Source organism: Drosophila grimshawi, unplaced genomic scaffold, assembly GCF_018153295.1.
Source record: "Drosophila grimshawi isolate 15287-2541.00 unplaced genomic scaffold, ASM1815329v1 contig_311, whole genome shotgun sequence".
Lineage (NCBI taxonomy): Eukaryota > Metazoa > Arthropoda > Insecta > Diptera > Drosophilidae > Drosophila > Drosophila grimshawi.
In genome coordinates this window covers 17,109,592-17,125,924 of record NW_025063098.1, presented here as the reverse complement: position 1 = coordinate 17,125,924, position 16,333 = coordinate 17,109,592, and the positions used below count along the sequence as shown (strand labels likewise).

Below are 16,333 nucleotides of genomic sequence, written 5' to 3'. Positions count from 1 at the left end.
ATGCAGCAACAAATATATGTAACATATACTACAAATTTTTAATAGTAATTTGAACCAGTACAAACAGAGAGAAAACTAAAATTAAAAGAAATAAGTAAAGAGACAGAGAGAGACATAATGGCAATTATATATTTAAAAAGTAAAAAATAATATTAATAAATAAACCAACAATAAAGAAATAAAATAAAATGAGATAAAATAAGTAAAACTAGAAAAGTACATTACAGAAGACCTCGTTATAGGGTATATGTTAGTTGATTAGCCTCGAGCAAACATCATTCTTGTTTTGTTATTTCCACTTTTGTAACCAACACCCTCAGCCAGAGTGGTGACTACATTGTACCAACTAGCAGCGTCAGCAGTTGCAGCAGCAGCAGTGGCAGCAGCAGTGGCAGCAGCAGTGGCAGCAGCAGTGGCTGCAAAAGCCGCGGCAGCAACAGAAGTGGCAGCCACGTATTACTTGTAGGAGGAGAGTTTGCATGTTTTTAAACAATTTTAATTGCCTTTGCGTGTTTAGCGATGTTTCGATACAATTGCTTCCATTATGCGTATTTAGAACAGAAACTAGGCAAGACTCTGGGAACTAAAACTACTGATCTTGACTTATTCATTTTTGATACCCTTGCTGAGGTCTTTATAATTAGTCACTAAAAGCGCAACACACTGAATTATACATATTCCTAATCAGCATAAAAATGAGAGAAAATAAAACTACATCCGTCTGTCTACATGAGTGTTTTTGATGCAAATATGAAGCTTTTTAAATGAAATCCAGTGGAATACTGGATTTCAGCATTCAGCAGCGAAGACTTAGCAATGCTGACACTGACATTGGTTCTCGCTCTCAGTGATCTTTCTCTCTCTCCCTCTCTCTCTAGGCACGCATTAAATGGTAGAAAGTCTCTCAAGCACATTACTCTTATGGGAGTTGGCTTTGATATGGCTTCCCCATAAGAGCAATGTACTTATATTTCATTTTCTCAGCCTTAGGCTGCTAACTAACTGAATTGCTCTAATTAAATTTAATGAGGGCTTATTTCTGGCAATTTGTTAAGTAAAGTATATGTCTAGAAAAATGTGGCGCCACAACTAGACGCAGCTACTAATTGACTTTTGATTTTCAAATTTGAAAAAGAATAGTTGCTTTGGTCTCTTCATTTAAGATCTTCATAATTTAATCTGACTCATTGTTTAAGTTGCAGCAATAAAAATTAAACGTTGACTTACATTTTTTAACTGAATCGAAGTCTGTTCATCTGTTAATATTCTTGCATTTGGAACAATATAATTTTTTAAAAATGTGGATCACTACTCGCTCTTACATGGCGTTGCCACATTTATTCAAGAAAGCCCAGAAAAATTAGCGTGACATCATTGCCAGCTAGAATAAAGGATTTCGAATAATTGTAATATCGTTAAACCGAAAATTTCAATTGACGTTTTTATTTTCGCAAGGAATAAATAAATAAATATTTCTCAACACGCAAAACTAATGGAAATTTGCATAGGTGTATAGAATATGCAAACTTCAAATGAAAAATTTAATAAAATTGTTGTTGCATATCCAAAAGGAGCTTCACGTTAAACAAAGCAGTGCATATTGCCAGAATCGAGCTGCATTCTCAGCTGCATGGCGTTGCCACACAGATAACAGACCTCGACGTGTTCCTATATTTGTAGACCGATTGTGCGAATTAAAATTGCACCATAATAATTGATAAAAGGCTCCTTCGTACAGGATCCTACTATTTCGGTATCTATCACATTTTGGCTTGCGTCAACTACCCGCGACTTAACACCAACGTTGGTATTTTTCATTTTTGACTTATCGACGAGCCACCACATCAAACAGCTGTTCATCAAAATAGCGTACAACATTATTGTCCGGTCACAACAAATTGTCTCAGCAAGAAAAGAGCATTAATTGGTTGCAAAAGCATTTTCCTTCGCAAGTCATTGTAACGCAGAGATTCTGGAAATTTAGTGGATAACCGTTGCAAGAGAAATATGCTTGCATACGTATTGTGACGACAAAAGCAACAAAGCGCAAAATAAAAATATAGGGCGAGATATTAAAACACATTTCAGAATGTCCACCGAGGAGTTCGTGTGGCGCGAGCTCGTTGTTCAAAGACTGCGAGAACGAGACCGCAAGGAATGCCAGAACTTTAAGGAGATCATTGTGCAAAGTAAGAAATATATTACTCATATAAATATATATATAGATATATGAACTCAGTGCATTGCTAACTGGGTCTGACTACGGGCTAAACTCAATTGAATTTTGTACTTATTAACATTTTACTTTTGCTTTTTTCGTAGACAATCGTCTTATAGATCATGTTGCGCAACTGAAATCCGACAATCTGAAGCTATCCGTCGAGAACGAGCAACTGAGAAATGCGGTGTCAACAGGTGGCACTGGCCCCAATGTCGCCATGGCTACGCTGGAAAAAAAGCTATTGGCACAGCAGGAGGAACTCACAGATCTTCACAAAAGGAAGGGTGAACACTCCCAAATGATTGTCGATCTGAATCTGAAGGTGGAGCAGCAAAAGAAGCTACTCAACGAGAAGGAGCACAGGTGATTAAGGAGATGAAACTACTATCCTGGCCGAGTTTAGTTCACCTCATATAGTACATTATATTTCCAGTCTTTACAAACTACAAACTGTCAATAACAGTTTGCGGGCAGAGGTCCAGCTATTCCACTCCAGTTTGGATGAACTTAAGAAACTAAACACAACATTGTTGGATGAGCACACAGCATTACAGTTGGCGTTCAGTTCACTCGAAGATAAGATGCGACATATACAGGTTAGTTGCTGCCTAATTTATTCCATGCACGTATACCTTTATTGTTTATATTAATATTGACTGTGCTGTCATCATTGTAGCATTGCCTTAAAATTTATATATGTACTTTTCTACTAAACGTAGACTTTAAATATTATTACTTAATCTAAATTGTTTTATTTTTCTTAAATTATATGCTATTATCATTGCTTATTCAAACTTAAAGAATCTTGGTAAGTTGCTGATATCTGTATGTAGTAAAGAGCATGTATGTGTGTATTTATTTGAGGAATTTGCTATCAGTTATTTAAATTCGTACATGGTATTCATTAACATTAAATTTGCTGAATCTGTCACTCATAAATATATGGGGATATACATATATGTATGTAGTAATGAGTGACAGATTCAGCAAATTTAATGAATAATTTGGCAAATTTTCTGTCTGTCTGTTTGTATGCAAATTAGTCTTAATAAAGTTCATTATAAAATATAAATGACTAATAAGTGTGAGTATCGATAATTGAGTGCGGAAATTTTTTTGTTAGTATATTCTGGTAGAGGTTATTATAATTTTATCAACGAAGCTATCAAGATATATACTATGGATCAGCATCAACACCGAATCGACTCGAGGCTACCCAAATTATATAGCTGTTAAAGAATATGTCTATTGATAAATTAGATCTTCATTAAAATACATTTTTCTTAAAATTATAAGTATACCAGACAAAAAAGGTTAACGCTTCTAATTTATAACAATAAAAAATATTTATTATTATAAAACGCAGCAAATTTTACTTAATGCAGATTTGTAGCTAAATATGACATTTTCTTTCGATTTACAGGATGAAAATCGCAGTTTGTTGGATCGATTAATGCGTTATAAGTCAAAAGATGCTGACAAGCTGAATGAAGAGAACGAAAGTATCATCAGGTAAAAATGCAATGAAATAATACTTTTTCCTAACATATATACATATACAAATTACCCCATTTATATGTGCATGTGTGAATATACATTTTTAAATTACTACCATTCTAAACAAATTTCCCATTATAGTGGAAACTTTGTTGTTTTTGCTCTACTTCATAATGCACATCAATTAAAAAAATATATTCACTGAATTGTTATCTTGAAAGTGGGCTATACAAATATATATATTCATAAATATTTTTATAGCCGACAGGTACAAAAGAGTATAATTATAATTTGCATCGAAATTAGTCTGCCAGCTGGACAACTTAGCTTAAACTGATGTCAATTTAAGTTAATTGTTATATGTAGTATTATTTATTATTTTTCAAATGCCTTTTAAGATATTTAATACGTTGACTAAATAAATAATACGTGAACTGAATAAATAACAAATAGAGGAATATGGGAAAAGTGGAAGTACAATGTACTATATTAAAACATCAAAACAGACATAATATAGCAATGCCTCTGTATGGAATAGTAAACAAGATACACTATCAGTTTGTTTTATTTTATTATTATCAGTTTATTGATCAGCCCTATCAGCTCAATAGATCTAGCAATTTGCATAAGTCAGAATGAAGGCGTCGCTATGAGGTAGATTCATTACGTTTATATTCAAATTTAATGTGAAAAAAATAAATACTTTTACAAATACTGTCTCAACAAAATGATTATTAATTTTTAATACTGTCTCTAAAATTCCTACACAACTATTTAATAATTATTTGAAGCCTGTTCTTCAGATAACAACTAACACCATTAATACTAATTACAATTGATTATTACACCAACAACTAATATGAATATTTGTTAAAAAATCATACAATTTTCAGCTTGCATTTTGGAAACATGTATTTTATCATCTTAATTTGGTTGCGTTATTTAAAATACCCTGTACCCATAAAATAAAATTGTTAAATTTTAGAAAGTGAAGGCTTTAAGTCTGCTCAAAATAATGTGATCCTGCAGCTCTAAGATATCATATATATATAAAGCTTTTTCTCCGATTACAGCAGCCAAGAGAAGTTGCATTCAAAAACTTTAACCCTATGTAAAATTAGTTTAAAAAAATTATTCAAGTCAGTTTTGTTGATCGTTTCAGTACATCAAACAACTCACAAAGAGTGGTATATACTTTTGACAATTGGGTACAGGGTAGTCATGCAGTCGAGCTTTCTCGATTTTATTGTTTTTTATCTTCTTGATTTGATTCTATTTGGTTCAACATAAAATGTGTAACCGATTTCAAAAATATCTAGAAAAAGACTGCCGTCAATTTTCAGAAAACGTTCGGCAAAGCTAAAACGTGACTTGGAGGACGCCGTCCGAGAACCGAACTCGGCAGTTAATCAGTCAGTTCCAGCGGCCGGTGGTACACCACTGCATCGCAACTCGAGTCCCGCTCAGTTTGGAGGAGGGGCCACTGTGAGTGACGACGAATTCGATGAGGCATCGATAAACGGCGCTATGGAAGCTTTAGGGCTCGACGATGAGGAATATATCAATGCCAGATTTACGGCCGGTGAAACGAGTCATGATTTACGCCGCAGCATTGACACAATGAAAGCCGCCGGCTACCTAGGACAGCCAAATCCAACAAATATCTTAATGAAGTTCGAGGCGCATGAGAACGAATCGCATGCAGTGCGCTGGAGTCCGGTTGGTCGAATGGTTGCCACGGGCGGTGCTGATAGAAAAGTCAAGCTCTGGGATATTGGCAAAGGTAGCTACTGTTTGAGAAAGAGTGAGTTGCCTAAGTGTTTTATTAAATCGTCGTAAATTTTTTTTTAATGATTTTTAGGTGCTACGGAACCCCGTGCTGTGCTTAGTGGGAGTAGTGCCGGCATTAACTCGGTCGATTTTGACTCAACTGGTTCATATGTTTTGGGCACATCGAACGATTATGGCGCCAGAGTCTGGACCGTAATGGATAATCGGTTAAGGGTGAGTACTTCATTAAAATATACAAATTTATGGTTTTTGTTTTTAATTAGTATTTTATTTTGTCATATAAATAAGATTTCTTTGTAAGTCTTCGAGATATATTTCTACTACTAATGGTATGGTTTGATATTTGATAGTTTAGTTAAGGTGGACACAAACGTTTTCATTTATTATTTACAAAGCATTGTGAGTAGAGACGTTTAGCACTAATTGCTTTTTAATCTTAAACACGCTTTCGAATACAAAATTTTCGATCTTATAGGTTAAATTATGACAAATTCATATTGCTTAAGCGTTGACAAAAGATTACTCAGTCTTTTTTAAGTGATTTGCATGATTATATAGGTATAGGAGAAATAAATCAATTTACCGCATAGTCTTGGCCTTAATATACGCTAAATTTCACACAACCAATTATTGAATAAATCAGAAACAAGAAATAAAGACGATAACATACTCTTGCAAAAGTCTAAATTAAATTATTTATTTCCCAAAGTCATGACACTCTCTGCTAGGGAATAAAAAGAAGTGTTAACTTGAGAAATGTCGTATTTTGTTTTTTTTTTTATTTCTTATGTTTTAAATTTTCACTTATAGATAGTCACTTTAAAAATTGTTCATTTTCCAAATATCACTTTTTGTTATTATTATTTTTTTTTTGTTTTACTTATTTTCTTAAATTCTATAATATGTTTTCTAAATTTTATTAACTAAAATATTGCAATATTTTATAAGCGATTTCAAGATAACGCCCACAAAATTTCTCCATACATAAAAAACCCCACTGGAGCGCTTGGCATCTCATTTACCAAATGCGATACTGGCGCTGCCGGCGGTGTTTGTATAGTTCGTGGCTGCTTTCAGAAAGTGATTAACATATGGCTGTTGATTATCTCGTCGTCGATATAAAAACGAACAAATCGCAATAACAATGAACTGCGCTATAAAAAATATTGTGGCAGCCACAATGAAACCTGAAAAAGACGTTTGTTGTTCGCTTAGATTAGATTGCATGATCAGTTAATAATAACCTCTCGTTGCTTACCGATGCCGTTAATACAATAATCTGTTGCTCTATTGTTCAAAATAAAAGCATTGTCATAATTATCCTTCACTGTATTTGTATTTGTATTTGTATGCTGCTGCAGTTGCTCCCTTTTGCCGAAACCAAATTTTTCGGTAATCTGAATCGATTGTACTAGAAGCATATCCTCCTGACTTGGTTGACTTTCAACCAATCCAGCTCTTGCCTCACGACTTGTCCGTCTTAATTGGTGGCCAACAACACTGGCTGCAAGTTAACATAAAAAATATATATTTTATTTTTATTTATGACATGTTTATTTCTGTAGTCAGTACAAGCTATATTTAATTATCTTGTTCGATTTTGTTTATCGTGTCGTGTTTTATGGTATATCTATAATAAGCACATTGGAAATGATAACAAGAAATAGTGTATTTGACGAGCAGATATGATGAACTTCTTGTTCTCTTTAGAATAAAGATGTTAATATAAAAAATGAACTTCCAATTTTTAGAAAAATAACAAATTCCTTGTCTATATCTGCTTGAATAAATAGAAATTCGGATGCCACTGGGTCTTAAAACCAACTAGAACTAATTATAAGCCTTTCACCCATATTTCTGATTATAATGGGGTATAATAAAATCTACTTACATGTTGCATGAATCTCGCGCCGTCGACGTCCATAAGATAATGGCGATCTGAATTCCTCAATAATGTCATCCTGCTGACATTTCACCGGCTCACAGCTGGGCATACAGGGCGTGACTAAAGCACGAAACTGGACCATGTCACTCGACGGAAACTTAAATGCATCGAAATTTGAAAACAATATTTTGCCCGACAATGGGCTTTTGAGTATGGGTCCCATAATTAGATGATCTGTAGGGCAGCCTTGTGAGTCTATTAGCGTTATCTCAGCATTATCCGCACCATCCATGGCAACCAATTCACGTACAAATATCTCATACGGACTCTGTTGATCAACGATCTCAAAGTTAAGGGCCAGGGGATCGCCCACCTCTGCCGAGCGCATCATATCAGAGCCGTCCCTGGAGGTGATCCTCATCAGCACATTGGGCGAATCAACAATAACCTCCTCAGATAGTGCTGTCTCCACATCGCCCACAACACCCAAATCGACATCATTTGTCACCGACTTGTTGGTAAAATCATACTGACAGGTCACAGCCAGGCCCAAATCTGATGATGTGACTATAGTGTCATGATGCTGAATAACAACGTCATTCATATAACGACCCGATCCACTCTGACGAACATTGCACTCGAGATTCTGGTAGCCCATACGTATCTCAAAGTCCAGAGAGCTGCTCACATCCACTGCACAAGATTTGGGCGAACCCTTCGCATAGACCTTGCCATCGAAGAGCTTCGATGTGCGTATGCGAGCGACCATGTCTCCAGCTCCACACTCGATGGTCACATTATAACAGGATGATAGTTCATATGTGGCAGCCTCGGGTACCTCCAAATACGGATCTTGAACATCCAAAAGTGTTGCCCTGCTATGATGCGAGAGTCGGCAGACCATATCCCCAGTATCACCATAATCATATGAATGGCATCTAAGCAGAGACAAAATAAAATGTGCGCAACAATTATTTACATTTTTTTATAAACATGATTAACATTTACAACTTGCAGTCATATTTGAAATTAAATATTTACCTATAAGGTGAATTGAGACACAAATCTCGGCACTCATCAATGCTACCAATATCTTGGTAAACCGAGTCCACTGTTTTTAGAATTCTGCCTGGCAAACGCTTAAACTCACATAATTTATTTGGTTCCTCGGCGCAATTGTTCTCCAAATATTCGCTTCCGTTATGTGCTTGGAATAAATTCGAGCCGGCCAATGTAAAGCGATCCATTTCAGCGAGCTCGCAAGTATTCGAATCCCGATTGTAATTTGCCGATCTGCAAGAATATATAAATTATTGCTAAGCAACAAACTCAAGAGACAGAGAAATAAATTACTAAATGCAAATTTTATTTTGAATACATAATTTGCATGCATAAATTAGCCAACACCATAATCACAAATCAATCGTAATAAAATATATTCTAGACTCACCTGCATATAAATTCATTTTCGCCGAGACACAATTCGAGACAATCTCGACGCGATGTCACGGACATTATCCTTTTGGCATGTCCTTCAAGCCTATAGTTTTGTACTCGATCAATACACCAAGCTCTTGCACAAGGTCGCACACCTAAGCAGGTTTTTTGTGCATAGATGGTGAAAACTGGGAATTGTGATTTTGTCAGGGCACCTACAAATTAAATCTTGCATTAGAACTGTTTCAATATCTCAAGAATTGGGAACTAACTACCTGTCTGTACTTTTATTATGTTTTAAAAAAATCAATTTCAAATGAAAGTTACAAATTAAGTACTAATATATATAATAATATAATATATATATATAGTTAAAGTGAGTAAATAATAATCCAACTTACCGGATAAAATATCTGCATTGGATGAAAATAGAACGCAAAGACCAGTTTCATAATTTATAGAAAGACATGTTTCATTATTTTGGCAAGATTCTAAACAGTCTGTGAGCATTAAGGTGCCAGGTAATGACTCCATCACTCTACCGGGTGCCGAAAAAACATAGCTGTAAATGTAAACGAGACAATAAATTAAATAAATTCAAATGTATGTGGTAAATAGTAAGTAGTTTGTATGATGACTATTAAAATCGGCGAGATTCTGGCAGCAAGATTATGTCCTCTTGCTTACTCACCCTGTGATAATTTCGAAGCCTAGCAAATCTGGATCACACTCGCTGATCGAATTGTGATAGTTGCTAGCTGGCAAAAGGTGCTCAAAGACGATATCCTCATGTTTTTGTTCCTTTGATAATTGCAGCGCAGCTTGATCTGTTGTCTTGTTGGCATCTGGTATCAATAAAAATTGTTAATCGCATTAGTAAAGGGCAACGATTATCAAGTTGGTTGGTTGGTGTTTTTATTTTTTTAACCCTACTACTGCTGTTTGTACAAATATTTACCGTCAACCAATTTGGTCTTTGTGGTCCCGCGCTGACCCGCGCCGGTATTAGCCAGATACGATGATTGATCATTCTTCTGCTTGCTGTTGTCGGTGCTCTTTGTTTTGTCACTTTCAGGCATTGATGCCTTTGCCAGCTGAATGACGACTGGTTGCAAGTCCGCCAAATTGTCACTACTGCTAGCTGATGCTGCTGCAGTTGCTGCTGTTGCAGTTGCACTATTCGTTCGGTCAATACGAGAGCCTCGTCCATCGGCTGCCTTTGGGCCCAGGCAGAAGAGCAAAAGTAGAGGCAACAAAAAGTGCGTTGGCCTCATACTGCTTAATGGTTTTATGTTTTTCATTGGAAAAATATGCTGGATGGACTCCTGTGTGTGCGATGTCTATTTTTGATTTCTTTTGCGATTGCAAAAAAAAAACGTTAAGAAAAATAATAGCAATGGTATTAATTTAATTATCTTTTCATTCGTGCCACGGCCCAAGGTGTCATTTTGTCAGTGCAAAATTGCTTTGGCTCCCTGCTGGGCTACCATTCGCATTCCCCATAATTTTATGTATGCAATGCATTCCTGGGATCAATCCTAATGGTCTTAATATGGTATGATTACCTTTGTCTACATGTATAAATAACATTTTGTTGACTAGACTAGTCTACCTTTTTCGCCTTAAGAAACATCCACAAATGAAAGACGAGGCGATGTGGTAAAAGATTGTAATCTCTGTGTGCAATTTAGATCATCTTGCGTGCGAAGATGAAATGCTTGTTAATCGTTTAATATACCATTATATTGCACTGTAAATGTATAAAAATAGTTCGTTCTGCATCTAAGCTCTTGCAAGACAACATGAAATAGTCAGTTATAAATTAAATCTAATCCAATATAGTTTTTCTAAAATGAGTTTAGAGTTCAAATAAACACTTACAATATATATTTGTCTATGGGATATATATGTCTCACGAAAATCGGTGAATATATACGATTCTACTAGGCATATGCGATATTGTTGTTCTCAAATTAGGTTGAAGCATTTCAAATATTGTTAACTGACAAAGAAACCCAACTAACGAAGCCAGTTGAGCTCTGTGTTTGGCATCTTTTGGGTTGAGGCGAACATCTTAAATGCAACATTGTCGAATGACAACTGCTGATTGACAGTTTTCATTGTACGCCAACTTGAGATTACCTGATTCTATTTAATAGTATTGTGAGGACCAAAAATCAACTGTCCTAATATCGTTAGGTTATAGTCAAGAGTTGAAGTTGAACTAAATTCCAGTTTAAAGCGTATTTGACTTACTTATGGATCCATTCACTCAATACAATGCCAAACTTTTCATAAGAAGAAGGAAATTTTTCTAACTACCATTAATTTTGTTCCATGATAATAATCATAGAAACGTCATATGACTGCAAACTATGCTTATATGTAAGTTGATTTTTCTTCTCACTGCGTTGCCATGTCTTTCTCATGGGAGATATTAGCATTTTAATTTACATTTACCGTCTTACACATGACCCAATATGAATCAGCTACAGAAAGTACATGAAGGTAGCCGACGTTTTACATTATAACCCACTTTCTATCGAGGGCCAAACAACTGTAATCAAACAAAACTCAAAACTTTGGCACGAAATGTGAAAAACAGAAACGCTTCCCGTCCCCAGCTACTGTATAAGTAGATAAGATAGCCTTGTTTAGTGGGAATTAAGTTGTGAAAGCAACACCTTAAGGGTAAAGCCCTCGGAAGAACACACAAGGAAATGGCGTTAAAAGAAGAGAAAAAAATGTGTACAGGTTTTTTTTTTCTTGATGATCCTGCAACAAGCAGCAAAACTTAATTAAATTAAATTGCAATATCGTGTTTGCAAATGACCAGGGAAGAAGGCAAAGCATAATTGCCCTTGTAGGCCAGTAAAAAGCTGCTTCGGTAGTCAAGCAACAATCAACAAGCGCCATTTAAGAATACGCCTGTTTAGTGTCGACATTAACATGATTACAAAGTAAAAATTGCAACTTCTTCCTTTTGATTTACACTCTATGCAATTAGTGCTTAGCGTTAGGTCTTTATACGTTTCAAGGAATGTAACCCGATATTAGATTGGTTGTCTTTAGCTCTTATGCTCACTGAGAAACACTTATTGTATTATTATGCATATGAATTTTGCTTAATTAATCGAAGGTCTGAAGTGATAATAATCTGTGAATTACGTTTAACAACATTTAAGACTTTGTCGCCTTGAAGTCGATATTTATCAATCCTTAAGCAAAAACTTCATAGAAATTTCAAACAGCAACTGATATTCCATGCCTATTAAAAAATTAATTATAATTTCTTGATATCAAATATTATACAAAACAAAAACGATGTATTATACAATCAATGCTAATTTCCTTATTCAGCTGAAAATGCCAAACTGTACTATGCGTACACAGCTATTTATCAAATCAATGGCAAAATATGACATGAAGCGTAGAAGAGAACCTGCATTGATTTGGCCTAAATAACAATGTTAGGCTTTGGCAACCGCATCTCAGTGTTTGGTGCTTCACATTGTGCGCATGTGACTAAACATATAAGTGCGATTTCTTGCAAGTATCTGCGCTATGTGTGCCTGTGTATCTGTATCTGTATCTGCTGCACCGCCTTTTCTAACTGGTATTTCTGGATTGACATTTAAACGGTTCTTTTTGCGCACATCTTGAGACAATCCCGCTGTCCACGCTGTACCATTGAAATGAGCACATTGACTGAAGCTACCGTCTTATCATCATACCGCGAATCCCGCAACAACATACATCTAAACATAAATAGATATACGTGATTGCTGTTCTTGGTTCTTCTCTGAATTATTGCTATTCGAATTAATGACAACATCAGCAACGCTCAGGCGCTCTTTCCCAGCGCACAACATTTCAGCAGGTTTTTTTAATAGCCTAAAATTACATTTTTGTGGGAAAGACCTACATATTTTCTCAATTAACATTGCCTTTATTCGTAGTTATTTATTCTTATTTATACGAATGGCATTCATATGCCATAACAAGACCAAAAATTAAATTTCATTCAAATTGAGAAAAGTATGCGAAGCGTGCGAATTTTATAGCATCCGAGACATGGGCAAAAACGGTGGCTTCAACATCGATTTCATTCATTTTTTGACGAGTTCTCAAAAAAACAAACCATTTTCTAAATCTTAAACTGCTAAAATCATATTCTTATAAACTGACGAACAGAAATACACAGAGTCCATAAAATTTTATGTTAAGAATATATTAATTGTATGGATAGAAAAACAACATTTTTGCACAACTTAATTATACGGATTATATAATATGGTATCTTGAAATTAGAGAAAAAATAAAACGGAACATATTTAAAGAAAATCACAAATATTATGAAATCACAGTTTACTTTTCAATTATACATTTGACCCTTAAAGAAAAGCGCCTTAAGTTAATGTCTTACATTCTTGTTAATTGTTTTGGGTTCAAAGGGACACCACACCTTTCCGGCGGAAAATAAATCTCTGTTGAAATTAATTCATTTAAGCAGGTAGTTTTTGAAACTTTAGTTTGTTCTTTAAATGCCACCGAATATTCACAACACTTTTTAAAAAGTCTCTGTTTTCTGAGTTACATTTAACTTTGTCGCTGAATTTATCTATGTATTCAGTTAGCTACCTACTTTGAGGAGTAGTCGGAGCACGTACTTGATTACTGCAAGGTTGCCGCAGAACTAAACTCATTTGACCAATGTTATGTTCTTATATTGCACATAAGAAGCCTTTCATTACAGCATGCAAGTTTGACATTCCATTGAAGATAAACGAAGCCACCAGCATGAATCTCAGCTTGAGTGTGGTGGATGCGTAAGAGAGTCATGCCTCAATTCTGGCAATACGTCAGCGATGAAAGTGCTATTTTCGTCTAAACTCCAAGTCTCCACATAAAGAGAGGCAAGAGAAACGAAACGCATAAACCTGTTGTCAAGTGCAAGTTATGCTCAAAGTCTACAGAGCGTCCATTGACCGTTCGGCTTCAGTTGCCGGGTTGATAACATTCCGCTTGATGCTCTTTCTAATGCCTTGTTAAGAGTATGTGCTTCGGTACACCACTTGACGTTGCTACGAAAAACTTGGTCAGGGACATAAACAGGCTCTTCTGGTTACCGACACCTTCATAAGGTCTCCTTACCTTTGACGAGATTATTTGCATATGTTTGAAAGAAAAAACTATTTAGTTTGCTTCTTCGCACCTTAACGAAGAGTGGGAAAATTTTATATATATATTTTTTTAGCAGGTTCTACTTTACGACACAAATAAATTTTGCCATTCGACAAATCTTCAGACCTATTTTGCATACTGCATCATTTATCCCAAGAGGTAAATGTCTTCTGACAGTGCCAGCTGCGGTCTAAATGTCAATAACTTCTACCAAACCGTAACTTTCTTACAGTACATTAAAGTGTTGTCACTCAATAACCTTTTAAACCCTTGTCCACACATGAAGTTTGTTGGAGAGCAGCACTACAGCTACACCAGACTGCTAAACACACAACCTTATTCAATAATTCGTTATAAAAAAAATATAAAAATAGCAGCGTTTTTAAGCGCCATAATTAAAAGTGCTTACAACTTTAATTACATGTTGTTCTTGGAAAAACTTACCTCATTTAATAGGGTGTTATTTTTGTGGGGAAGCGGGTCTCACAGCGTCCATGTTTTTAATGTATATACTATATATTTGTGAACTATCTTACGTTAATCTCTGCTTAGTATTTACTTACATGCAGTACACAGTGAGAAAACTGCCTAACTTAATGCGATGTACTTAATAAGCGATGCTAGTAAATTATATTTGATACAAGAACGGTTTACATAACATCAGCTCATCATATTAAATTTGTATTAATCATTAATTTTGTTGGATACAATTTGTTTTTATGATTTTGATTCTACTGTGTATTTGATCTTGAATGGTTTTACTCTTCGTTCGTTGCAGCACACCCTGACTGGCCACAGTGGCAAGGTGATGACCGCCAAATATGTCCAAGAGCCAATTAAAGTTGTAACCGGAAGTCACGACCGCACTTTAAAGATTTGGGATTTACGCAGCATCGCCTGCATAGAAACGAAATTTGCCGGCTCCAGTTGCAATGATTTATGCACAACGGACAGTTTGGGTTCGACAATAATAAGTGGCCATTATGATAAGAAAATCCGCTTCTGGGATATACGTACAGAAAAACAAGCTGATGATGTGCTTATGCCTGCCAAAATAACCTCACTGGATTTATCAAAGGGTAAGAGTTTTCAACAAAGCAAATTTAATATTTATTCAAATACGCTCTTTATTTATTTGAACAGATTGCAATTACTTGATATGTTCCGTTCGAGATGATACAATAAAACTATTAGACTTACGAAAGAATCAAGTTATATCCACATTTTCGTAAGTTTGATTTTATAATTTCAAAGAAAACATTTAAACATCTAATTTCGATTCTGACAGAAATGAGAACTTTAAAATCAGTTGTGATTTCGCGCGTGCCGCCTTCAATTCGGTTGCGACAAAGATCGCTTGTGGATCGGCAGACGGTACAATATACATATGGAATGTGAATGGATTTCTTGAAACGACGCTCAAGGGGCACAGGTGCGTAATTGGCTGTTTAATACAATCAATGCATGCGATCATAATTACATACATAAGTCCGCAATTTGCCTATTTTGCGTTCATTTCTCGTCAATCTTGTGCTTTTGCTTTGTTGAAAACCCTAACGCAACTACTTCTGGTTTTATTTACTTTCACAGCTCGGCGGTGAATGCAGTGAGTTGGAGTCCGAACAGTAATTCCTTGGCGTCGGTTGGCAAGAGTAAAAGATGCATCATTTACTCCGACTCATAGCCCCAAATGAATAACTATAAGTATGCAATATTATCAGTCACATACTTAGTTCCTGATGTCCCCAACTAAGTACAGCCGACTGGAGAAGCTAAAGTTCCAATTTGAAGCCTGCCGCGTATCATTGGTTAACACCCTCCTTGAAATTAAAATATGTTTTTTGATGTTATATAAAATATATAGAACCAGTTAATTACCTATTCACATTTTTAAGTGACCTTCTTTCTATGCTCTGTTCCCAAAAAAAGCGGAAAATATATGCTGTCTATCCGTCCGCCTGTATGAAAGACATATTTTAGAACCTTTATTGCTTCGTTTTAATTTTTTCAAAGTATCTCCCAAATACATACATCTAACATCACAAAATATTGAATATGGATTATAATCGAACCAAAAATATAAAATATACCCCAGAAAAATACAAATATGTTATTTACATCATAGTTTTCGAGTCATATGCCCCTAAAACCAGAAGAATTCTCCCTTTGCTACGTTCTATGTTCTCGATTGTAATTCCAGCTGAAAAACAGAGTATTAATTAGTCGGCAGAGTTCGACTGAAATGTTTTTAATTTTTAACGCACATTTTGTACGACATCTTTTTATAAAATCAAAAATGATTAACCTACTATATATAT

The 16,333-nt window shown here is 35.3% G+C and overlaps 2 protein-coding genes across 7 annotated transcripts; one reads left to right on the top strand and one right to left on the bottom strand.

Annotated features, from left to right (window-relative positions):
* The first annotated feature begins 1,894 nt into the window (after positions 1–1,894).
* On the top strand, positions 1,895–16,003 carry LOC6567268 (autophagy-related protein 16). 6 transcript variants are annotated; one of them, XM_043215043.1, is made up of 11 exons: positions 1,895–2,189; positions 2,323–2,584; positions 2,655–2,817; positions 3,645–3,733; positions 4,612–4,629; positions 5,062–5,522; positions 5,580–5,722; positions 14,794–15,094; positions 15,159–15,243; positions 15,304–15,447; positions 15,606–16,003. In XM_043215043.1, exons 1-11 carry the CDS (start codon positions 2,090–2,092, stop codon positions 15,697–15,699), a joined length of 1,860 nt encoding a protein of 619 aa, XP_043070978.1. In that variant the 5' UTR covers positions 1,895–2,089; the 3' UTR covers positions 15,700–16,003. The 6 variants fall into 6 exon arrangements, with proteins under 6 accessions (XP_043070978.1, XP_001993969.1, XP_032596024.1 ...); XM_001993933.3 differs by lacking the exon at positions 4,612–4,629 and having other exon boundaries at positions 1,915–2,189; XM_032740133.2 differs by lacking the exon at positions 4,612–4,629 and having other exon boundaries at positions 1,915–2,189; positions 5,038–5,501.
* Positions 6,492–10,105, bottom strand: LOC122322517. The gene is given in 8 exon segments (XM_043215111.1): positions 6,492–6,762; positions 6,765–7,013; positions 7,401–8,332; positions 8,436–8,687; positions 8,845–9,046; positions 9,233–9,393; positions 9,523–9,676; positions 9,790–10,105. Coding segments are annotated over 8 exon segments (2,505 nt in total). The 3' UTR covers positions 6,492–6,523.
* Positions 16,004–16,333: the final 330 nt, after the last annotated feature.